Source organism: Oryzias melastigma, linkage group LG23 (assembly GCF_002922805.2).
Source record: "Oryzias melastigma strain HK-1 linkage group LG23, ASM292280v2, whole genome shotgun sequence".
Classification (NCBI taxonomy): domain Eukaryota; kingdom Metazoa; phylum Chordata; class Actinopteri; order Beloniformes; family Adrianichthyidae; genus Oryzias; species Oryzias melastigma.
The window spans coordinates 5540747-5565406 of NC_050534.1; the positions used below are offsets into that span (position 1 = coordinate 5540747).

The following is a 24660-nucleotide window of genomic DNA, read 5'->3' on the forward strand; positions in this document are numbered from 1 at the left end:
TAAGCTAGTGGGGGGTAGTAGGCCGTGTTGTCGCTGTTGGTACTTCTTATAATCGTTAAGGATGAAAAAGCAACAAAACAAACCCTCGTGGACAGCTTTAAGGCCAAAAAAGAAAGGAAGAGGAGAAAAAACTGACTTAATTTACATTTGATTACTTGGAAATTCACCCCTTTCCTGCATTTCAGTCGAAAAATACTCTCGTTTTTGGTTGAAAGTATAACTGTATAACTGCCGATTTAGGTATTTTTTCTTCCTATTTTTAAAACCTCAACAACATAAATCTTCAAACCTTTAACACTGGAGGTGCCTCCAGCAAACCTACCACACAGATGAGTGTGTGCGTAGTGGTAAACTCTTCAGCCTCTCTATGTAAAGGTTGTTGGTTCACATACTGCTTTAGGGGAGTACTATGCTTAACAACTTTAATTTTGTAGAATAAATACATATTATCGCAACATATTCCAGGATTCTATGTTGTTTCTTTTTCCCAGATTGAGAGGGGGACAACAAAATTCCCTTTTCGCCTAGAGCACCATGCAGCCCAGGGCCGGCCCTGCTTTAGGCCCAAAGTTTCTGCTTTTTTTACATTTTAGAAAAGCTGAAGAAATGCTTTAAAGTTACCTCGAGTGTAAAAACTTCTCATTTTGACTGTGCTCATTTCCAAACCTTCATAAATTAAAAAAAATTAAAAAAGATGATTTAGTTCAACTATTTTTTCTGAAAACACACAGATGCATCCTGGGAATTTTATTTTGACTATGACTATGTATCTATCAAATACCTGCTGGGACACCAGGTATTGAAGTCTTTGATTGTGACCCTGTTCACCATCGTATCCCTGTACTCCTCAAATGAGTGAGTTTATCCATGACACTTCTACTATTAGACTGTGGTGTGTAGAAACACAACAAAACATATGATTCGTATATTTTTTATTAACATTTGTTTTATTTAAAAAAAAGGAAATATTTCTTGGCAAGGCAAAATGATCAGAATTGCAAAATTGTCATCAAAGTTTCTTACAGATACAGATTTTTGTTTTTTTTTTTGCATTGTTGATTAATAATAAGAAGACACACAGTAAACGTACACACTTTCCAAAACAGTTTTGACAATCTCATCATTTGGATTAAATACCCCCCTCCCCTCTAAACTTGTAAATGTTCAGTCTGGAAGACATAAGTGCCAACAGGTTTGCTGTGAAGAAGAGAGCTCCCAGCATCCTTCATAATCTGACTCAGGATCCACCAGCAGGTTAATCATTTGATCAAAATATTAAAAGTTTAAAAAAAAAAAAAAAAAAACAGCAGATATAATATAAAAGTCATGACACTTCTTTATTTTATTTCCATCAGTAAAGATCATTTGGCTTTTTTTTTTCTCCTCCGTGTCAAAAAATATAATAGTCTCCTGAGGCGTTGAAGAAATGCTTTGACTTTGGTCAAAAAAAGATATTCAGATTTCCTGTCACAGCTTTGCCCCTTAAGACTTAAAAAAAAAACAAAAAAAAAACAGATAAATGGGAGAATTTGATATTCAAAGGAGTCTGAGGTGTCACTATGAGCAACAGATCAGAAACGCTGACTCAGCAAGACACTTTAATCATGAAAAATAAAAAGTGGCTATAACAAACTTGGAAAGATAATTTTACTATTTTTATGGTTCAAATTAATCACAAACTGATCTGATTTGAATGTAGGGGTGCTTTGAAGAATCTCCTGCTGAAATTACACTTTTGTAATATTTTCATTATTAATAACATTTATTTTTTAAGAGTTGACTGAATTAAAAGATTTTATAATCCATGAGAAGTTTCCTCCAACCTCCATCTAGTAGATGGGGCCTGTAGAATAACTAGTATTCAATGAATAGAGAAGCGCTTTGGTGTAAATCGTATACACTTGTACCATACAGAACAGATAAAAGAAAGCTAAAATAAAGTTTTTTTTTTCACGAGATGAAAAAAAATAATACAAAGTTTGGGTTCATCTGGTTAGCATTCTTCTGGTCAGGAGGAGCTAATGTTCCCATCGTCCCTGAAGGTCGTTTCAGTCGCCCACGTCGCCGTCCTGGTCCCCGATCAGCCACAGGAAGTGGAAGCTGAGGGCGAGCAGCGCCGTGCCCAGCAGGTCGCCCAGAGCGGTCAGGTACGGAATGGAAAAGCTGTCTGGATCTTTGCCGCTGCGCCACATTGAGTGAACCATCCAGTCTGCTATGCTTAGAAGCAGCAGCACCTGGAAGAGAGGAGGTTCAGAATACAGACATGATCCTCACCAGCCACCGTTTGTCTGCAGACTAAATGCAACATGATCTTTTAATCACAGACAATGTGAGGACTATCAGTTTTTATGACAAATATGGGGTAAAAAGGTATAGATTTTATACCGACTCTAATAGTTTGTCAGATTCCGTACCTTCCTTGCCACGTAAGAACTTAAGCACGCTTTAAGCAATTACTGTAATGTACTTTTGCCATTCACGTCTTTTATGCAATTTAAAATTTTACGCAATTTTTTTTCACAAAATTCTTTAAATTCTTTGTGCACTTTGAACCTACACAATATTGGTATCAAAACCTTCAGAACATTCAGGACATGAATGCTACTGAGGTTTTAAAGGCTAATTATCTAATATTTTAGCAACATGCTAACGTTTTTGGTTAATTTGGCATTTACTGATGTTTTTAAGGCTAATTTGGAGTCAATATAATATTTTCACAACATGTAATGTTTTTGGGTAATTTGGCATTTAATTAGGTTTTTTTGTCTATTTTTATGTCAAGCTAATATTCTTGCATTAGCTAACATTTTTGGTTAAATTGCATCTACCAAGTTTTTTTTTATTTGGCTATTGTTGAGTGCAGCTAATATTTTAACAACAGTTTTTTTTTTTTTTTTTTTTGCTACCATGACATCTACTCTGGCTTTTTTAGGCTTTTTTGGAGTTAAGCTAATATTTTAGAAACATGCTAACATTTTGAACCAACTTTGCATTTAATGAGATTTTTTAGGATAATTTTAGGATCATTTTGAGTTTGGCCAATATTTTAGCAAAATGCTAGCATATTTGGCTAACTTGACATCTCCTGGAGCTTTTTTAGGCCTTTTTGGAGTTAAACTAATATTTTGGAAATATGCAAACGTTTTTGGCTAGTTTTGCATCTACTGATGCTCTTTAGGCTAATTTAGAGTTAAGCTAATATTTTAACAACATGCTAACGTTTTTGGCTAATTGGACATCTACTGGGGCTTTTCTTAGGCTTTTTTTGGAGTCAAGTTAATATTTTAGAAACATAATAACATTTTGAACTAACTTGGCATTTACAGAGATTTTTTAGGATAATTTTAGGGTCATTTTGAGTTAGCCAATATTTTAGCAACATGCTAACATTTGTGGCTAATTTGGCATCCACTGATGTTTTTTTAGGCTAATCTGGAGTTTAGCTAATACTCTTGCACTATATTGATGTTTTTGGCTAATTTGGAGTTCAGCAAATATTTTAGAAACATGCTAAGGTTTTGAACTAATTTGGCATTTAATGAGATTTATTAGGATAATTTTAAGTTCAGCCAATATTTTAGCAACATGCTAGCTTTTTTTGGATAATTTGACTTCTAACAGGGCTTTATTTATTGAAATACTTAAGCAACTCTTAAGAACTCTCTAGAATTTTTAGCAAATCCCCTCAACAATTACAGCAAATTACTTTAGTATCCTATGGAACCACAACGCAACATTTCTAGTTAAAATAAGCATTTTTTTTCCCTGGCTGTTCTCATAAAGTCCCCCTTCTATAAAATGAACACGATAATGTCAACACAGCATAAATATGCCTCAAACAAACAAACCTCAGGAGGCACCTGAACAGCTGCCACCTGCAAATGGATGAGATGGAAGTAAAGCTTTTTCTGTTTGTCAACCAAATTTGAACTAAACTTTATGGAAATTAAGCATCCAAAACGTGGATAAAATTAACGTAATTAAACGAATAATTAAAGCCACGAATGGCGCTAACCAGCCTTTAAAGCGGCCTTACATGCTAAGTAGCTTTTAGACTGACCCAATTTTACAATTTGATTTAAAAACAAAAACAATTTTTTTTCTAAATAGAGTCTTTTCTGATGGTGTCATCTCCATAGCAACCATTTTATGCTTTGCGCGCCTGCGGATGCTGAACAGATCTTTGAACGTTTCAGAAGAATCGGCCAAAGTAAACTTATGGATTTCCTTAGCAACGGAGGTAATTTGATAACCATGTCCACATTCCTAATATGATCCTATACTATGTTATTTTTTCAGCTCTAGCCTGGGATCCATGCATTACATTTTCACAGTACTCCATTAGAAAATGTGCGAGTTACAGTAGAATTCCACTTTAGCGAGCTAGCAATGAACACGTCGTTAAAATCTACAACTTCTAATTGCAACATTTTTTCTCCAACTCCTTCCTAATGATGTCAAACGATGATTAGTAGTTGGTACTAAAGATGTTTTTTTTTTAATTCAAGATGGCGGCCTCTTCTCGAGGTCAAAGGTTAACAAAACTCCAGAGGTCGTTGTAGACTTCACCTGGGGGTATATGTGTGAAATTTTGTGACAATCACTTGAGCAAAAGTTCCATATTCATTGCAATCCCATCACTGGGACACAGTTCGCTGGATTCAATGTGAATTGCACTAAGCCACTGTTCCCTAACTTCAAAGTCCACTGGAACGTTGTGCTAGCCGGTAGATTAATTTGACAACTGAAGGCAAAACATCTACAAGTCATGCTAAAGCTAACATGGTAACGACCGACTGTTACAGATTCAAAGATGGGCAGGGCTTCTATTGGAGCTGCAGAGCATGATGACATCAAACTTCTGGGACTTGCACCAGTTGACCAATCACAAAATTAAACTGTAATATCTTAATTTAACCTGTAAGGGGCAGCACACAGACTGTTTTAGACTATATTTTTGGGAATTAAATTGTCAAAAATGTGGCAAGGACAGACAGACAGAAGTTATAAAGGTCAACAGCCAAAAAAAGTTGATTTAGTGTTTGGTTACCCTTTAAGTTTTATCATAGCTTTAGATGGGTTTCTATTCTGTAGTTTTATATTACATCAAAAGGACTTTTTGGTATAAGAGACTATTTGGGGAGTTGAGTTGAAGTGTTGGGTTAATTTTAGCATCAGTCCAAACTTTGGGAAAACTTTTTTGAAATGAAACATCCGTGTAAATGAGGACGATTTAAAACTGGAGCGATTCCTATCAGGAAAAACTCAAAGGTTTGGTTTAATGACACTGCAGAGATGGGTATCATGAAGCCTGTGGTTACACGCTGCCATAAACAAAGCTGCAGACTTGTTTTGTTTCCCCTGAAATAGACTTAATAACGGCTATTTTGTTGGTTTTGAAACAAGCGCGTCCTAAAACGTTTCATTTGCGTTTCCTTCACTAATTACTTGGAAACAGAAAAGAATCAGATATTATTCCCTTTTGGGAGTAAGTAGGAAAACTTTGTATTGTTACATCTGAATGAAGTTACTTCTATGAAACTGTTGCTCAGACGGCATAAATACTTGAGGAGCATATGGAAAGCTGAGGGTTTTATCATTCGAGCATCCACACATGAAGGGAGGAGTGTCCATAGAGAAGCGGAGCTTATTACAGACAACAACTCCTTCAATTAAAGGGAAATGAGCTGCTCAGGTTCAGCACTGCAAAGGAAAAACAGTTTATTTTCAGGCAAGTAGAGAATAAAAGATGGAGGCCTGTGTTGAAAAATCTCAATGTTTGTGTTTTGATGGTGCTGAGAGAGTTGCTGTCTATGAACACTTTGTTTTTTCACATCCTGTCAGGGAACGGTTAGCTGCAGTTTTATTACCAATCCAGCTTTAGATCCAGGGTGTCAGACAGGAACACATTGGGTTTGTCTTTGATTGAACTGATGGTCTTGTCTCTTGGTAGACACTCTTCCGTAGACGCCGAGTAAGACTTCAGCTCCCCTCTTGCTCAGACTACAGGATCACGATCAACAACCAGAAGAGAATTCCTCTGATCTCGGTTGGCCTCTGAAGGCCTGAATCACCAGATCTGACTTAATCAGTCAGGTTATCATAGATTTCATCTGAGCGTCTATGGCGCTTTTAATGAATTGTTCACTGGTCATTTTCCAGTCATTATAAGAGAGATTGTGGCTCCAACTCGTGTCTGTGGATCTAACCAGGCAGATTTGACACCTTGGTTGGCTGCGATTTTGCTGTGTGCTCCTCCTCCTCCTCCTAGGTACAGTGGCTTGAGCTGACGGAGTAAAGATAAATCTGCTCCTTGGATGTCGATTCCTCATCTGCAGAGATAACGCTGATAAAATCTGACAACCAACCTTGACTGCATAATGAGATTCCAGCTTCAAAGATGTTAATGTTTGCTGAAAGTGCCTTTAATACTGTTATCACTGATCCATATAATGACTTATGGACATTTAAAGTTTGCATACGATATCTGAGAGTTATGATCCTCGTTGATGTTCAATGAATATGCAATTGTGCCTCCTGTCTTCAGAAGATGGCGTTGTATTTTCTCCGATGTGTTTGATTTAGCTTTGCACTGACTTCTTTATTCAAGATAACACACCATGTAGCCACGACGGGGGGCCTGGCCAGGGATTTATTGCGCCGGTGCCAAGCCCAAACAAGGACATCAAACATAAAATCTTGTGCAAATCCGATATCAGATACCGGATCAGTCAAGGCAATGTCCACTGACAGGTGCCGGTGGAATTTGGACTACCATTATTCAGGGAAGGAGAGGAAGAAGTCAGGTTTGTAGGAAAAGATAGAAGAGGAAAGTCTTGAGTGTTGGACTGAGAGTAGAGACGTTGAAGGTATACAGGATGTGTGTAGAAGGTGACCATAACAGTGGACGTAGAAGCACATAGACTACATCTTGTCTCGACAGTGAGTACAGGGAGATGCAGCGTAAGGTGGAAGTAGAGGTATCAAAGGCTAAACAAAGAGCTTATGGTGACTTGTATGCTAGGTTGTGTAGTAAAGAGGGAGAGACTGACCTGTACAGACTAGCAAGGCAGAGATACTGAGATGGGAAGGACATGCAGCAGGTTAGGGTGATCAAGGATAGGGATGGTAATGTGGTGACAGGTGTCATTAGTGTAATGGAAAGAATACTTTGACAAATTGATGAATGAAAAAATGAGAGAAAACAAAAGAAGGGGTGACTGTTGTGGAGCAGGGAGTAAGGCAGTGAGGGCTGTAAGACAGTGGTGAGGTGTGCTGTACGGGTGACAGGAGTTCAAGGTGGAGGTGGGATTACATCAGGGATCAGCTCTGAGCCCCTTCCTGTTTGCAATGGTGATGGACCATCAGCCAAGATGTTTGCAGACGATATTGTGATTTGTAGGCAGTATTTTTTTATTTTATTTTAGACGGTGCCTAAATTTTCTAAATTCAATGAACAATATTTCCTTTTTAGCCCTGCAAATCCTTAACGAAAACTCTTCTTACCTCTTTCACCCAGACAGCTCCGGCTCACCTCTGCTGTGTGTTTTATCAAAGCCTGACCTCTGCTCAAAGCTGTATCGATGATGACACGACAGATGTGTGGGGGATCTGCTCGGCATGTGAATCTTTAATGACTCGAAAGGTTTAAGGCGAGTCAAAGCCCACTTCTACCAGAGAAGAAAACAGACCCACTAGGTTCTTAACATTCCACACGTGAAGGCAGACCAAAGAAGTAAAAGCGGGCATTCATAATTCAAGCAGCTGCTGCATAATTAACCGATGCCAAAACAAAAGACCTACAGAAGTCAGACTCCTCCAGGCAGGGCCCAAAACCACAACGCTCAAAGGCTTTGAAAGATGCACACCTGCTTCAGTGAAGCTTTCCTCACAAGATCCCTATTATGACAGAAATCTGCAGTGTCAGAGTTTAATGACTAAAAACACAATCGGGATATTTTGTAAAGGCTCCAAACATCTGTTTTCTGCCATTAGATGAAGTGGATTTAGGATCGGAATCTCCAATTCTCTTCTATCACAGCTCACTTTTGGAGGTTTAGTGAAAAAAAGTGTCTTTTGAAGCGTTCCCTGATTCCGGCCACACTTGTTGATCTGTCGATGTTATGGTTGTGAAAACACAAATGCAACATTTTATTGCACCTTTCTTTCTGATCAGGAACATGACCCAAATAAAACTACTTGAAAAATTCAAGCTGAAATATTGTTGTTAAGCTACAAAAGAAAAAAATAAATTAAAGAGTATGAAGTTTTCTGCAATTCTAATATAAACTTAATTATTTTCAGCTTAGAATTTTCAGTTTTTATCCCCTTAACGCTTGAATGTATGCCCAGCTGTGAAAAAAAAAAAAAAAGTTGTGTTTTTTTCTTTTAAGTAGATGCTACATTTAACTAATTTTGGAGCTGAAGTGGTTTGTTACACATTTGCAACAACAGGCATTAAGGGGTTTCAAAAGTTTCAAAACATTTTATTTTTGTTTCAAATCTTTTTACCACTTTTAACTCTTTTTTTGAGTTTCAAATCTGAAGTTTTCAGGTTTTAAACTTTTGGCCCCATTCTGGCGTGTGTGGGCGGGGCTAAAACGAAGAACCAATCACAATCAGTGAGGGTGGTACCCTCAGTCCTGGTGCATTCACTGACTCTGGAAACTTGGAAAATTATGGTCAGAAAACGCCTGTAATGTCTGCCCTATGGCGGCAAGAGAAAGGCGTCATTAATTACCAGGAAAGCGACGTAAATATTGGTGCAGTTACAGAGTTTTTTTACGCACGTTTAAAAAAATAGCACGTGTTGTTGCAAGACGAGCGTAACTTCCGAAATTTTCCAAGTTCCCAGAGTCGGTGAATGCACCAGGATTGACCCATTATCGATTTTGATTGGTCCTTCGCGTTAGTCCGCCCCCACATACAAAAATTTGGCCAAAAGTTTTAAACAACCTGAAATTTTCTGGTTCTAAACCAGAAAAAAAAAATGTAAAATGAAATTTTGAGTTTTGAAACTTAAAAACAGAAAATTTGAAGCTAAAAATAATCAAAATTGGATTAGAATTGCAGAAAGTTTCAGACACTTTAATTTTTTCTAACTTAACAACAATATTTTAACTTGAAATTTTCAAGTAGTTTTATTTTATTTGGGTTTAAAATCTTTATGGCCTTAATTTAGCTCCATACATGTCGACTGTCAAGATTAATGTTTTAATTTTAAACGCGGACAGTCTCTTTCTTTCCTAGCACCATTTTTTTTTCACATATTTTATTTTGGACATATATATATATATATTTAAATTTTTCCTGTTGTTTTGCATAGTTTATTACTTTACCTCTTATATGTCTTTTCCTGCTTCTTTTGCTGCTGATTTTCATTGTATACTGTACAGCGATAATAAAGCTATTCTGATTCTGATCTGATAATAATATTGCGATGATGATTTCAATGAACTTCCGTTTCCTCAGCCTCCTGTGCATCTTCTACTACTCTTTGCTTCTAAGGCAGAGTTCTCCACATGCTACAAACGTGTGGATAAACCTGCATCTTTCCCCAATGAATATGGCACCTCTGAAACATGGCAACAATAATTGAATCCGAGCAGTCACTGCGTAAGCCGTCTTTCTGCGACTTCTCATCACTAAGATCAGCTGGAGCAACCATGAGTCTGTCTAGCTGACAAACTGGAAGTATTTAGCGTTCTGTCCTCACAGCAAAGACTGCTTTCCAGCAGCATTAAGTCCTGATGGAACACAGAAAGCAGTCAACTTCACTCTGTTTATGCTGCTCCATAATGCTTCTGTTCTCCGACAACAATAAATATGTGCTTGTTAACCTGCACTCAGAAAGCAAATGTTGTCAGAGCGAATGCTGCAGCAAATACATTCAGTAATGAAATAGTGTGTTTGTGGTGGAACTACATTCAGTTTTAGGACAGCTGACTGGACATCCGAGGCTCACCTGCAGCATAGCAGCGGCCAGGTAGACGGACATGAAGATGGGCGTCAGAGTGGTGTGGCCGCTCTTCATCAGGTGGATCGTGTACAGGAAGATCAGGTGACCAGGAATTACTAAGAGAACCAGCACCTGAGCGGAGCGATGGTTTGCTCCTGAAAGGTCAGAAACAGGACGGAGACGTCAATGCAGAACATGACGGATAGTAAATAAACGTACGACTTCTCAGTGTCAAATATTGTTCTTCGCTTTTGGAGCAGATGCTGCTTGTGAACTGAGGGAGAACACTCCAGTTTCTGAGGTTTTCTGGTTTGTCTCTGACAGCATCTTTGCCAACCGTTCGGGCATTTGGGAGCAAATCAAGGCCAGGAGTTTAGAAAACTGAAATACACCAACTTCAAACTGAAAAACTGGTGTTGAAACTCAAAATACATAAAACCAAAAACAGGCTTTGAAAATGCAAATGATGATTTCTGTAGGGGTTGAATATAACCTTGATTTTTATCTGTTTTGAATTTTACGGCTCATTTCATAACTCAAAATGTATTTTGTAATAGGGCTGCCACGATTAGTCGTTACTTTATATTATATGGAGTCAGAGTGTAGTAAAGTTAAACAAATTCGTGAGCTTTCACCAAAAAAAAAACTTATTATACTTTTTACATATTTGAGTCAGTGAGACCAAAACTTTATCCTTAGTGAAAAATAGTTCCTTGTTTCAGAAGCCAACCTCATTAGAGAGATCAGGAATATACTTCCATCAAACTCATTTTGACAGGTGACCTTTGACCCTACTTACCCTTCACATATAAAACTGATATTAAATTGTCATCTTGAGGGGCGGGGCACCTGTCAAAACAAGTTTGATGGATTGTGTAGGGTCAAAGGTCACCTGTCAAAACGAGTTTGATGGATTGTGTAGGGTCAAAGGTCACCTGTCAAAATGAGTTTGATGAATGGTGTAGGGTCAAAGGTCACCTGTCAAAATGAGTTTGATGGAAAGTATATTCCTGATCTCTCTCTCATTTGATTTAATCTTGTTTAATCAAAGGAACTAATGAAGGACAGAGGCTGAACGATTCATTAGAAGTTTAATAAACTATCATCTTAATTGTCTTTATTTTTAGTCAGTTTAAACCTAATGATTTTTAGCCCCGCCTCCACGTGCCAGAAAGGGGCCAAAAGTTAAAAAAGATTTGACTTGAAAATGAAAAAGAAAAAAAAATGAAGGGAAAAACTGAAAAAAATCTGTTTTTCAAAGTCTGTTTTTGAGTATTTATTTTGAGTTTCCAGACTCAAGTTGCTGAATTTGGGTTTTCAAAACGTTAAGCCCCCATCTGTCTCCATTCAAAATGTCAAAGCGGGGAAGCTGGTACTGACCTGAGCCACAGAACGTGCGGCAGGGGTAGTAACAGCCTTTGGCCTCATCAGGAACTTCCCCAGGAGCGCAGTGGAAATGGAGGTGAGTGGATATCCTGCTGGACTGAATGGCCACTAAATTTCCACCAATTCCTGTAAAAAACAAAAAACAAAAACAAAAAATTAGCATCCAGTAGATGAGTATAGTTCAAGCTGCAACAAAACGACTTCATTCTTTCAGCTTTACAGCTTTTTAAAAACAGTAAAACGAGCAAAAACCAAACAAGAAGAGAGAAAAAATAAGAACCGTTTCTCTCCATCAAAAAGGTTTTTAGATTCTAAATCATGAGGAGCTAAAAAAAAAAAAGCATAAATGCAAACTCCATAAAAAGGCCTCAAAGGATTTGACCCAGCTGTGAGACGAGAGGGTTAACCACTACACCACTGAGCCGAAGCAAATGAGCTCATAAGAGATAAATCCCAAAAACACCTGCAGACAAACAGGTGCTGAAGGAGTAAATTACCCAGCACACCTCAGGGTAACGTCCATTTAGCTCCACTGATGCTCTTCATCAGGATGCGACACTTTGAAGGCGTTAACCTTGTTCCTGATTAGCCTTTAGCCATAAACAACAAATCTATTTCTGCTCTCAAACAAGGACTGAAATGCTTTCAATGTATAAATAAATAGTGGTTATGATTGTCCTTAAGGGCGTCTTGGGTATTTTGGGTTAAAAGGGGAGTTTTTAGAGGTAATTTGAGAGAGGAAAATCTGGTTTGTTCAGGTCACTGAACTCTGGGCTTCAAAATGTACCAGCAGGTGGTGCCGAAGTCACAGACATTTAAAAAAAGAACTTTCTAAATTGAAAAGATGCAGAAAATACAAGCTAACAAAAAGATAATAATCAGTTTTATTAATTCAGTTTAAAAACGAGGGATTTCATTTTTACTTTCTGTCTTCTTTTTCTGGAACATAATTTTCAAACACAAACAAACAAACAGAGAGAGAAGGAAAAAGACTGAGAGCCGAGAGTGACAAACCCCAAAAATAAAAATCTCATCTGTCTGCAGTAAACAAACATCTGCCCACTTCGGAGGCAGATCAAAAGCTTTCTGAGAGCCTGAAACTCAGTTTCAAAAACTAAAAGCAAAGAACATACGGTGATGCAACGAACTGCAGACTCACACAAGAACAAAAACAAAGAGGAATAGAAAATCAAGGACAGAAACGCCTGAAGACATGGGAAATAGAGACAGAGTCCACCTGCTAATAGTGCCGGGCGATATGGAAAACAATTATTTATCATGATATAAATTACTCTATATCAAAATAACGATATATTTAATTAAAGCTTATAGAAAATGATTTATGTCGTGTTTTTTTTTTTACTATCTCTAAACACTAAGCTGTAAATAGTGCAAGAACTGTAGCATCAGGTGTTACAGCTACATAAAGCTAACATAACTGTCAATCATAAATCCAAGCCACACCTCTGCCACTCAGTCCGGCTTCACTAGCCCCGCCCCCCTTTTGGGGGGCATTTTTCAAATCTGGGTTGAGAACGGAGTCAGCCTTCAACTGCCCTGTTTGGTTACCCTTTAAACCGAAGCAGAAGCCTGCCCACTGTCTTCCATATAGCTATTTTTTGTCTTCTCACAGGATATACAGTCATCTGGAGTTTTTCAGACAAGCCTCCATGTTCGGTACATGAACAGTCCTTTCACTCAACAGCTAGCCAAAAGCTGCTCCAATTCATGCCAGTTAATTAGGACTATTATGTTGTTTGTCCCAGAGCTTAAGCAATCATGGATGAGTCTATTTGCAAATAAGACAATGTGGGGAAAAACCCAGAAACATATTTGTGCCAGTGAGCATCTGGAGGATTTTATTTTCCATTCGGAGCTCTTTGCCAATCCATGGAGTGATTATTGGGTGAAAGAAATCCCAAAGGTCTGTGCTGAGCGATACTGTGTGTCCCTGCCATCCATCATGTAAACAGCAACCATCCTACATTAGAAACGTTCAACATTTAGCAGCAAGAATCCAAACTTTGTTTCTGTTTATGTATACAGTATTGCATCACTTCCCTCTAAGGTTTCATCAGACTCCTCTCACCTGCTCCTGCGTCTGGACATCGAGACTGTAAGGGCAGCAAAACGCTAAATATGAAGTAAAAAACTGCAAGACTTACTTTATAAAAATGCCCGTTCAGGCTACATCTTTCATAATGATGTAAGATCAAAGAAGCTGGTAGCTCTCTCTGACAGTGAGATGTTTTTTTCTGTTAATCAAATTTAACAGTTTTCTCCACAGTCTTCTGCCAGTGAGGCTGAAGTGTATCGGATCAGTAAACCGTTACTTCTTCAGCGCTGTAACAGACTGTGGACACAAATGACTGGCATTTAGATCCCTTATCAAAGGGGGCGGGAAACTCGATGCCTATTTTTACACTGGAACTAATAGCTCTTAAACATGTGGAAAATCGTTCTTAATAGCAGATTCAATCTGACTTTCTGTTTAGAATTTGCATAATTCTGCCTGTGACTGCAGCAGGGACCGCACAGCAGCAGCATTTGAGCTTTAAAGTGGGGCTCAACTGTCATTTATGACGGCGAAAAGAGGAGAAAGTGGTGATTGGAGATGACGTGGGTGAAGTGTGCAGACTGAGGGATGCCTCAATGTGGGCGGGGTGAAACGCATTGAGCTCCGCCCACTTTTAAATCTCTCCATGGTGGCTCCTTGGCCAAACATGAAGTAAGTCAGGAAGAGCTCCCCGTAACCAAACTAACTACAGAAAATAAATAAATAAAGCCAGCAAACTAAGACTACCAAGGTTCAAACTAAAATAACAAAACCCAGCAGCTGAGGACAAAGAAGACAAAAATTAAATAAGACAGCAATTTAATTCTGCTGCACAACATTAATTAAAAAAGAAAAATAAAATTTTGAGATGCAAGGTTTTTTTTATATTTTTGCTTTAGTTCATGGCAAAAAAATAGACATAATTCATATTTATTGTTAAAAAACAAAAGGTCATGAATGCAAATCCTTCTCGTTTTTGATCAATAGAAATTGAGCCCAAATGGATCTTTTACTGTTAAAGATTGCAGATCCCTAGTCTAAACAGATCATTAGTGCCAGAAGAAACCAGATCAGCTCCTTAAAGCTGAGGCACTTCGTATTTTTGAAGGCTGATATTAGGTTGACCAGGGGAAAAAATGCAAGAAAATTGATGGAAATCTGTGTGGCTAACATGTAAGCTACAGTGACTATTCGCACATATTTAGAATATTACGTGGGAATAGTCACTTTCTTCATTTTTTTTTTCTTAGAATGCCAAACATACAGTGGGCAGGTATGATGGTTTGCAGCTTGTACATTCACTGTATCTCTCAGATACCTGCTCTCACATGCTAACTGGCATATTATTGTAGCAATACTGATCGATTTTTGGTGAAAAACTTGAGGCGATTGTTCTGCTATTAACTCATCAATGACAGTAAATATCTTACTTTTTAATCTTTCCAATTAATCTTTTAGCTTCGGTTAAATATATCCGAAATTTAATAAGCTCCGTTAACAAATGTGGACTTTTCCCTTTTTCCCTAAAGGTTCAAAGCACATCAAAGAGGGGAGAAGTTAGGACTCACCGTTGATAACCGGGGTGTACACCACAATGCCGACCAGATTGGGGTCAGACACAGTTTTATCCAGAATGAGGCCTCCAATGCTGCAAAACACAAATAAAGACAGATTTCTATCAACACAGCACATAGATGAGCATAGTTAGCGTTAATCTATGAGGCTGAAATGCTGATATTACATGGCAACAACAGTGAAATCACTGCAACAGGGTTATACACGAGAGAGACGCAGAAAGAGGTGATGTAGGAGAACCACATCTCCACAGGATGACTCATCGAGACTAAACACACACCTGCTGATGACCATGGCGGTGATGACCGGCTCCCATCCGGAGTACAGAAGGGTGCGGCTGGCCGGATGCTTGGAGGAGATGACAATCCACACCGGAGTCAGACACATGAAGAAGGCGCAAACCAACGACGACACATATGGATAGGAATCTAAAGGAGAGCCAGTTACTGAGCCTGAAGCTTAAAGACTATTCTTCATGACACAACCGACAATTCAAAAGGTTTCTTAGAAAGGGACACTCCGACTCGACTTAGTTTCTGTTATTTAGTTGTGTGAATACCAGAAATACTTCATTCTAGTAATATTCCGAGCTCACTAAGTGGAAAAATACAGAGAAAACCCTTCTCATTTGACTGAAGGCCTCGTCTTTGCACAAAGATGAAGCCTCTTCACTCCAGCTTTGCTGCTACACCTTCTGCTCCAGCTAAAAAAACAGCAGCATGGTGGGAAAGGAGGCTGCCTGGAACCTTGTTCTGAAGGTTACACATGAAAGGAGAAACATTGGCACAAAAAGTGAGTTTCTGTTTGCCGTTCCCTTAAGAATGCTGTGAATCTGGTTCTGGATGTTGGAGTTTAAAATTGTTTCTTAGCATCTATGGAGATATTCTGACCATCTAAAGAAGCACTAATTTCCCAGAATGTTCCAGAAGTTACTTAAGAGCTGTCATAAAAAAAAAACAAAAAAAACTTTCCTCATCATTTTAAAGTAGGGCCGGGAATCGGAAAAAAAATGAAAAAGGCGATTAATCACAATTAATTTGTTCCAGATTTGCGATTAATTTATTTTTTAAATTGCAAATCTGGAAAAATTTAATCATGATTAATCACCTTTTTTATTTATTTATTTTTATAATATTTTCCAGCCACTTATCTGCAAATAATTATAATATGAAATCATATGCAAAATTGTACATTTAGAACTTTTATTAGAATGTAAAACTTAGTTTTTGTCTGCCTTTGAATTTTCTGTATTTTTTATTTAAAGACTACCTGCTTTCTTATTTGGCATCATTTGAATCAGCACAACCTCTCCTATGCAACACTATCTTTATTTAGTAATTATATTTAGTAGTTATATTCACCCACTAGACATAAAATAACGCAATAAAAGAGAATTCCATCTGGAAAAATTGGATTCCTTTTGCTGTGGAAACAACAAAAATGTTAGTTTTTACAACACAGAAGGACAATTTTAGGTGTAATTTAATAAAAACAACAAGAATAAAGTTTGTCAACAAACTAATAAACATTTTTTTATTTGACATTTTTCCTGGAATTCTTATTTTTATTTTTTTTTATTTTTTTTTAGTATTTTCTTTTTTTCTCATTAATTGTTTTTATTGTGTTTGTGAAAAATAGCAAAACATTTTGTTGGGAGACTTCTGATCCAGCTGGGTTTCAGTTCGGCTCGGAAGGAGTCCGCTCTCAGGTGGGGGCGTGTCCGTCTATTCTGAACTCCTAGCCTTCCATGGCGTCGGTGGGCGGGACTTTCGCGGTGAACCGTGGAGTTTCCGCAATTTTTAGACAATGCCGGTACTTGTTATTGTGGAAAATTCATGTAGGTCCCCATCCCAAAATAAAATAATAGTTGGTTTCCTCGTTGGATTTCTCATAGCAGACAGCTCGGTTTGGCTCCGCCCCCCTATAATTGTTGCTGCATTACAGCCGTCAGATTGACGTTCGTTCTCCGCCTTATTTGTTAAAATAAATGATCCCGTTTGTCCAAAAACTACAAAAAAATGCTATTTTATCTCTGTAATTCGAAGAAATTTCAATAACAGAATGTAAAAAAAAAAGTCTATTTTAGACAGTTTTATTACGCTGATCTCACAGCGGCACGGCAAGATAAAGATGAATAAATATGAACAAGTTAATTATGTCTGATGGATCGCGTCCGTAAACGCGCCCTAATTTAAAGGTAAAGACAGACATGGGTCTAGGAGAAGCTAACACAGTTAGCAAAACGACGTGCGGATTCTAAAACTAACTGCAGCATCTCCATCTACTAAAAATAAATCTGCAGCTTTATTTACACTTCGATAAGGACTTTTACCCTTTTAAGGGGGCTGAAACATTTTCTTCAGAGTTTAAGCTCAAACTGAAGAGAAGCAAGAGTTTGAGCAGGTCAAAACAACGGTGTCTCTGTCTGGTGTCTGAAAGTATGACCTCATTAGTGTTTACCCACCTGAATCCTAAAAAGTCTCCTCAACAAAGAAGACATGCTTCTTTTAAATAAATTAAAGAAGGTTCTAAAGGAAATTTACTCATACTATAATGTGGTAAAGTGGAAGATTACTGGTCTACAGTGACCTAAACCAAACAGGAAGTACAGTTCTTGAGAATAGCACAGGACAGCATCGCCATCTGCTGGCAGCAGAGAACAGGAACTTTTTTCTAAACGTTAATACATTCAAAGTCTGTTTTGGTTCCACACTAAAGTATAAAGAAACTGTGAAACAAAAGAAAATCTCTGTAATGTTTGACATTATGTAACTTTTTAACAATTAAATTAATTTAACAATTAAATAATGACAGTAAATCAAAGACTGGAGCTCTGGTGTTAAAGCGTTAGAATGCTACTCAAAACAAATCCTGTATTTAGCCAAAAATTGTCTGGATTATACAAAAATATCACTTTTATTATTATTTTTCCCTAAAAAAAATCCAGTTAATAAAAAAGGTGGAAGCTAAAATTCTTACAAGAAACCACATTTCTACTGTTTGTGTCACTTTGTGCCAGTTTCATTTAACAAAATCCTTTAAGAAATTTAGATTTGCATTCATGACCTTCTTAATAAATATGAATTTAACTCCTCTAAATTAAAGAAATGCTAATTCAAATGCTATTTTTTTGTTCTTTTTCTTTTTATGTGAGTCGGTTTGTGTTTATTCTCATAATTATGATTTATTGGAAACAGTGTAATTGGAAAATTGTGATTTTTTTTTACATTTTTAGAATTTCAACACAGTTTTTCTCATTCTTTAGTCATAGAAACCCATCTAATGTGAGTGGAGGTCCAGTGCAGTCTAACACAGGGACTGCACACTCACATTAAGGGTGGTGTGTTGTATGTGAAAGCTGTTCTTGGTATTACCCAGGCACTTGTAGAGGCCCTGGCTAATCCACGCCAGGATAGCCAAGGTTATGAGGTCACCAAAACTGGCTGCGATGGGTGTGGCCACATTGTCTGGATTGATCCCAGTCTTCTTGGAGCCCACGATTACCCCCACCATGATGATACCTGAAGAAAGATGAAGACATGGGACATATAAAATGTCTAAACAAATAATATATCAAAGCTTGGCCAATGAAACCCTAAAAGGAGGTATAAAAAGAAGAGATTTTAGTCCCTACAGTCAAACATGAAGGAGATTCAAAGATGTTTTTGGGTTGCTTTGCTGCTTCTCATACTGAATCTCCCAACTGAGTGAAGAGTATCATGAAATCTGATGATCACTGAGGAGTTTTGAAGCACAACATGGAGACTTGAGTCAAGGAGTTGCATCTCCACCAAAGGCTATGCATGGGTCTTCCAGCAAGACGATGCTGGGACACCTCAAAAACTCAGGAAATGGTCCCAAACAAAGCTAAACATTCTCACTCAACCACTCAGCACTTCAAAAAACGACAAGTTAGGATCACCCAAAATGTCAATTTTTGACGTGGAGGGGTCCTTAACCAAACAGCAATATGTGACGGCTTGAGGAGTCCTGAAATTAATCCAGATCTGAATCCAATAGAACAGCTGAAGAAATGGGAATGACCTGGAAAAGTCTGCAGAAGAAGAGTCAAAAAGTCCAGAAGAAAGTTGTAAGATACTCATTCATGGTTACAGGAAGTGATGGATTTCAGATCTTTTTTCCAAAGGTGGGACCAATAACTTAGTCCAGTTCCTTTTTGAAATGAAAGTATGAATTTTTAAGTGTTGTTCCAGTCCAAACATCAGAACCATTTTCTCTTAAGGGGGCCAACATTTCGTGTGTGACGTGTCCTATATTTTTTTTATTTTTTTTTTAACCGTTTTCTTCAGAACATCTTTCAGATTCTCGGGGGTGGGAAGTAAAATCCATGATAAATTGAAGTTTTTAAGCCGGAGTCAAAGTCAGGTCAGAACTATCGTATTTGGATGAAGCACCCCATGGTCACAGATACTTATCTCTCTGTGTCCTTCTGGTTTGATGGTCGCAAAGAAATACTTTGGTTAACTTCTGCACGTGTGTGCATGCATGAAAGTTATTGTGTGTGAGTGTGTGTGTACACAGAATTGTCTGTCATACTAATGGTAGGTTCCTTTGAAAAGTAGGAGATATGAAATCACAAAGTAATCCTCTTTAAAGAATTGATATCAAATATTTGCATTTCATTGAGGGAAATAAGTATTTGAACCCTTTTGCCACAAAGAACCTAGTAATTTGTGGCAAAACTCTTATAATTAGCAGAGAGGTGAGATGTTTCTTGTAGCTGATGAGGTCTTTACACAAAAGTTTTCTGGTCCAAATTACTTCTAAATCATTATGGTTTGGTGGCTGTTGCTTGTAGGGCCGCCACGATTTGTCGACTAATTGACTAGTAAAATAGTCGACAACTAATTTAGTAGTCGATTAGTCATTACTTTATATTATATTAAGTCAGAGTGTGCTTTAGCTCTCTCTACTGGGTTCTCTATAAGACTGAGGTCCAGACACTGGCTGGGCCACTCCATGACCTACGGATATCTGCTTCTTCTTTAGCCACTTTGGGTCATGATACTGTAGGAAAACCCATTTACGACCCATTTGAAGCCTCCTAGTGGAGGGAAGGAGGTTCTCACTCAGGATTTGACGGTACATGACTCCGCCCATCCTACCATCCACCAGGTGAAGCGCAGAAAAACACCACCAATGCATAATGCTTCCACCTCCGTGCTTGACAGTGGTGTTGTTGGGGCCATAGGCAGCACTTTTCTTCCTCCAAACTCAGCAGGTCGAGTTGATGACGAGTTTAATCAGGCTCTAAATCATGAAGGTGTTCATTGGCTAACTATCCTATTTTATACAGACAAGTACTTTATACATTGATAAGACGATGAATGCAACTGAGGAAGTCATAACTAAATAAAAACATCATTAAAAACAACTTTATTGTTTTTATTTCTACAGAAACATTAACCCTTTAATGATTTCTAACCAGTCTTTGTTCTCCTTTATCTCAACTGTTTTTGTTTCCTTTAGTACAGCAGCATGACACCGTGCTGAAAAAGCCCCCACCCTCACAAATCCCTTATTTCCTCCACTGCATTCAATCTTCTGTTTGTGTCCGTGTGTGTGTGTTACCCTGCAGTAGTGAGGCTATAAAGGCCGTGGCCACGCTGCTGGAGCACAGCAGAACAGCGTGGCTCATCTGGAACTTTCCTTCTGGGATCCAGCCAAGAACCACAGCTGCAACAGCTGCCAGGAAACCCACCACAGTGGCCTGAACCTGCAGCGGGGGCAAGCACAGCTCTGGTGAGAACCATCTGACGGGAAAACAAACAGCAGTCGATGGGTGACATCAAGGCAGGTTAAACACACAGTTCGTGTACCCTGAACATCATGACCAGCTCGATTTTGGCTCTGTCATCACTGACATCACACCACAACACACACAGCTCAAGGTTGCAACACAAAATTGTTGTTATGATGTTTCCATAATTGGAGCTTATCAGTCTGATCTCTGTGTGGAAACCACTCAATTAATGTGTTTAAAAGCTATGATTACCTCAGGCAGGAGTTACATGGGATTTAGAGGCTGCTTTTATCCACAGCAACTTACAGATGGACGTTTGAATTTAGGGAACATGAGGTTGAGGCGTCTTGACCTCAACGACTTTCTAGCTATGAACTAATCAACTGGCAAACAGCTGCTAAACTCTGAGAGATACAGCCAGCTCACTAGATCCAAAACCGTGATAATCATCTCACAGTGAATGCACAAAAATGGCTACAGAAGTCGCTCATTTTTATTAGGATAAAGAGTTGTATTCAAGTTTACCTGTTTGAGTGCCAGGTTACCAATGATCAGATTCCACTTCTCTATAGGAGAGTCCATTTTCCCCACGTTTACCTGGTTTCAAAAGAAGGAGAGTAAAAAAAAAAACCAAACACATAAATCGGATTGAATGAGCTTTCAAAAACCTATACGTTGGGATAAGGAATGATAGATACTCGGCCGCAAGATCTCCCGTTATTTCTCACAGAAAAATTTCCTGAAACTAGTAGCTGAAATTGTTGAAGCTGATAGCCAGACAAAATATGAGTTAAAGGGGAAATTAGCCTAAAAAAAACGAAAAAAAAAAAACTAAGTTAGCCAAAACAGCTAGCATGCAGCTGAAATATTAGCTAATCTCCAAAATAGCCTAAAAAAACAAAAAAGCCTAAATTAGCCAAAATAGCTAGCAGAATGCCATTAAAACTTTATTAAGTTTACTACACTCTGACTTCATATAATATAAAGTCACAACTAATCGACTATTAAATTAGTCGATTAGTCAACTATTTTAATAGACCACATGTGGTTACTTAAAAAAATATTTCCTTAAAATAGTTTAAGTGAGTTTATAAAAATGTCCATTTAGTCACCAATGTATGTTTAGATCAACAGAGCGTTAGCATCAGCCGTCTCATGGGAAATCCCATTATACGTTAGCATCAAGCTAGCAAACTTAAGCATCATGTGTTGAATCGATCTCTACTTTTATGGATTGATTATTAATCTATTGAGCTTACATAAATTCAGATCAATTTTATCCTATAATTCCATTCGACGTGGGTCTTTACTGGCTTCAGTGCCCTTGAGCAAGGTCATAGTCACCATTTGAATCTTTTACAACAGGAACTACCAGAACATCTCAAAGAAAACATGTTTGGACACACTTAAAGTTCCTGCTTGACGTTTAATTCTTTAACTTCATGATTTGTTGGGAGTGGACGACTAAACAAAACCTTCGAAAGCAAAAGGGGGTGCAGTCAGCTGCTAGTGTGCTGCCGAGCAAACGCCCCACAGTGAGCAGCACGTGGATAAACTTTATGTGAGGGGAACCGCTGCCTCACGCTGAGCCCATCAGTCCATGTTGACACAGGGAGCCAGTTTGGATGCAGCAAACTGAAGGTCAGCGTGAAGAAACACACTGAACCCAAACAACAACCAAGTTCTGCTGCTACCCTACAGGTTTTGTTCTGGATTAAACATTTCGAAGCACATCTCAGAGTGGGCTCTAGTGTGGACCCTTTAAAACTCCAAGGTGGAAGGTGTGCGTCTCTCACCGCCGTGGACAGCCTGGAAGCCAGAGTCATCTCCAGGTTTCCCTTCAGGCCGAGCAAGGCGGGTACCAGGATGAAGATCTCTGTGATGTACTGGAAGGCCTCCCAGTGCTGTGGAGCACCACATCACAGTGTCAACGACTCCATTACGCAAACAGTTCACAGAGTTGGATAAGACGTTTCTGTGAGCCAACAGAGAACGAATCCTCGGTCAGAGTGAACAGAGATTATTCACATCTGCAGTGAGATATTAATATAATAAATCAAAGAGTGCACAGCTATGGTTTGTAAAACAATGTAGGAAACGCTTCAAAAACTGATAACTAACAAATATATATGTGTAACTAAAATATCGCACATTCTTAGCTCCAAGTCATGCGTGACGGAAGGATTTATGCTTTACATGTGTGTGCTGTCATGCATACAGTGCCTTCCAAGTTATGACATGTTTGTGTAAGAAGGTGTGTTTGTAATATTGGAATGTCTTTAGACAGGCCCCGCCCCTTTTGACTAGCAACTACACTGACAGGAAAGATAATAAATCTCCAGCAACTTGTTTGTTCTTAATCATCTTCCAGCTTCCTTATCCCTCGTCTCAAACATAAATACGTTTGAGACATAACATACAAACATAATATAGATAAAAGGGGTTTATACAAATATATGCCCTGTGTATTTGAAGATCCATAAGCCCCTGTTGTCGCAGTAACATATGTAGACTTCAATTCTGATCTGTTTGCTCAGCTGCTGGACAGGAAAAGTTAAAAATGAATAAATAAATGTATTAAAAAAGACAACTGAATCCCCAGCCGTCCCTGCTGAGGTCTTTAACTGAGCCGATGTGACGTCCAGCTCACCTGAACGATGTCCAGCACCATTCCAGCTGATACAGTTCCAAATCCAGCAAGAAGGAAAGGCACCAAAATCTGTAACGCCATAGCAAGAGGCGACTCCTTGGGCATATTCAGCGCATCCGACCGGTGCCCCTCCTCTTCACAGTCTTCCTCCTCTTCCTCCTTATCCGAGTCCTCTCCGGAGAGCCTCCGCTCAGCCAGCATGGGCTCCATCTCGGAGTAGCCTCCATCTCCACAGTCAGATAGAGTCACGGACGAGCGAGAAGCTCGGTCGAGGATCCGCCTTCCTTCCAGGTGAGAGGTCTCCTGCCTGAAGCAGTTCTGCAGTGAGGCCGCCTCGGGCTTGGCGCCGAGGTCCACCATGGCCAGGCGCTCCTCCTGCAGTCTGGTGTAACCTGTAGGAACCATGGTCTGAAAAACAGAGGCCACACGCACCGACAGAGCACTCCACCCGCCTCCTGCCCCGCTCATGTGCACCGTCAGGCTAGAACCAAGGGACTCGCCCAGAGCTCCTCCCAGGTTCTGGATGCTCATGCTGTGACCTGAGGACGCAGAGCCTCATCTCCGGACATCAGTGGGAGCCTGGGAGCTCCCGTCCACGTCCATGTTCCCTTCAGAGGGTCAGCCTGTCAGTGAGCAGAGACAAACTTATCTGACGGATGACGAAAAGCAGCCAGAGAGACCACAAACACACGGAAATGACCGCAGAGACCAAATCAAAGCAGGAACAAGAACCCAGCAGGCCTGAACTGACAGACTTTTAGTAGTAATTGTGGTGCGCCTGCGCATTACGCACATCCTGTTTCAGGATCAAACATCATGAAAACGCTTCGTTTGATTTTGCAAACCTCTGCTACGACTAAATCTGTAAATAATTCCACAAAAATAAATAAAGCCCTCTCTGGTGGAACATTAACTTCACCAGCTGCTAGCTGGCGCTGCTGTTAGCTAACAGTGACAGTAGGAAGCAGGTAACCTCTGACTTTCAGTTGGCAGAAAACTGATTAAAGTTACTAAATAAAATGACTAAACGAAACCAAATTAAGTAAACTTCTCTATTTTTATATCCTCGTTACCTTTCCGGTCAGGTAGAAGTTCCAGACAGCAGAGAAGATGCGAAAGATTCTCCACAACCATCCGCGAGCCGCGTCACGGCAACACTGCCCGTCAAAGATCGTCTATGAAGACAACCCTTCCACGCATCTCGAATTTGAAATCATGAAATTTAGACTAAATTGGAGTCTGTTTGTCCCTCAAATGTGACGAAACTGTGT

The 24660-nt window shown here is 39.0% G+C and overlaps 1 protein-coding gene across 2 annotated transcripts; it reads right to left on the minus strand.

The window, feature by feature from the left end:
- Positions 1 to 915: 915 nt before the first annotated feature.
- Positions 916 to 24598, minus strand: slc41a2b (solute carrier family 41 member 2b). Of its 2 annotated transcripts, none has more exons than XM_024288723.2 (11): positions 24463 to 24598; positions 23390 to 24012; positions 22536 to 22643; positions 21265 to 21336; positions 20568 to 20712; positions 18350 to 18496; positions 15256 to 15403; positions 14969 to 15048; positions 11339 to 11470; positions 9965 to 10113; positions 916 to 2234 (listed from the first exon to the last, which is right to left on the minus strand). In XM_024288723.2, the coding sequence occupies exons 2-11, from the start codon at positions 23918 to 23920 to the stop codon at positions 2049 to 2051; spliced, it is 1698 nt and encodes a 565-aa protein (XP_024144491.1). In that variant the 5' UTR covers positions 23921 to 24012; positions 24463 to 24598; the 3' UTR covers positions 916 to 2048. The 2 variants fall into 2 exon arrangements, with proteins under 2 accessions (XP_024144491.1, XP_024144484.1); XM_024288716.1 differs by lacking the exon at positions 916 to 2234 and adding an exon at positions 5705 to 6332.
- Positions 24599 to 24660: the final 62 nt, after the last annotated feature.

Coding starts and splice junctions, on each gene's coding strand:
- slc41a2b (XM_024288716.1), bottom strand. CDS start 23,920: ATGAGCATCCAGAACCTGGGAGGAGCTCTGGGCGAGTCCCTTGGTTCT. Junction 22,644..23,389: donor TGGTGCTGGACATCGTTCAG/GTGAGCTGGACG, acceptor GGTGCTCCACAG/CACTGGGAGGCCTTCCAGTA. Junction 18,497..20,567: donor TATAGCCTCACTACTGCAGG/GTAACACACACA, acceptor ATCTTTCTTCAG/GTATCATCATGGTGGGGGTA.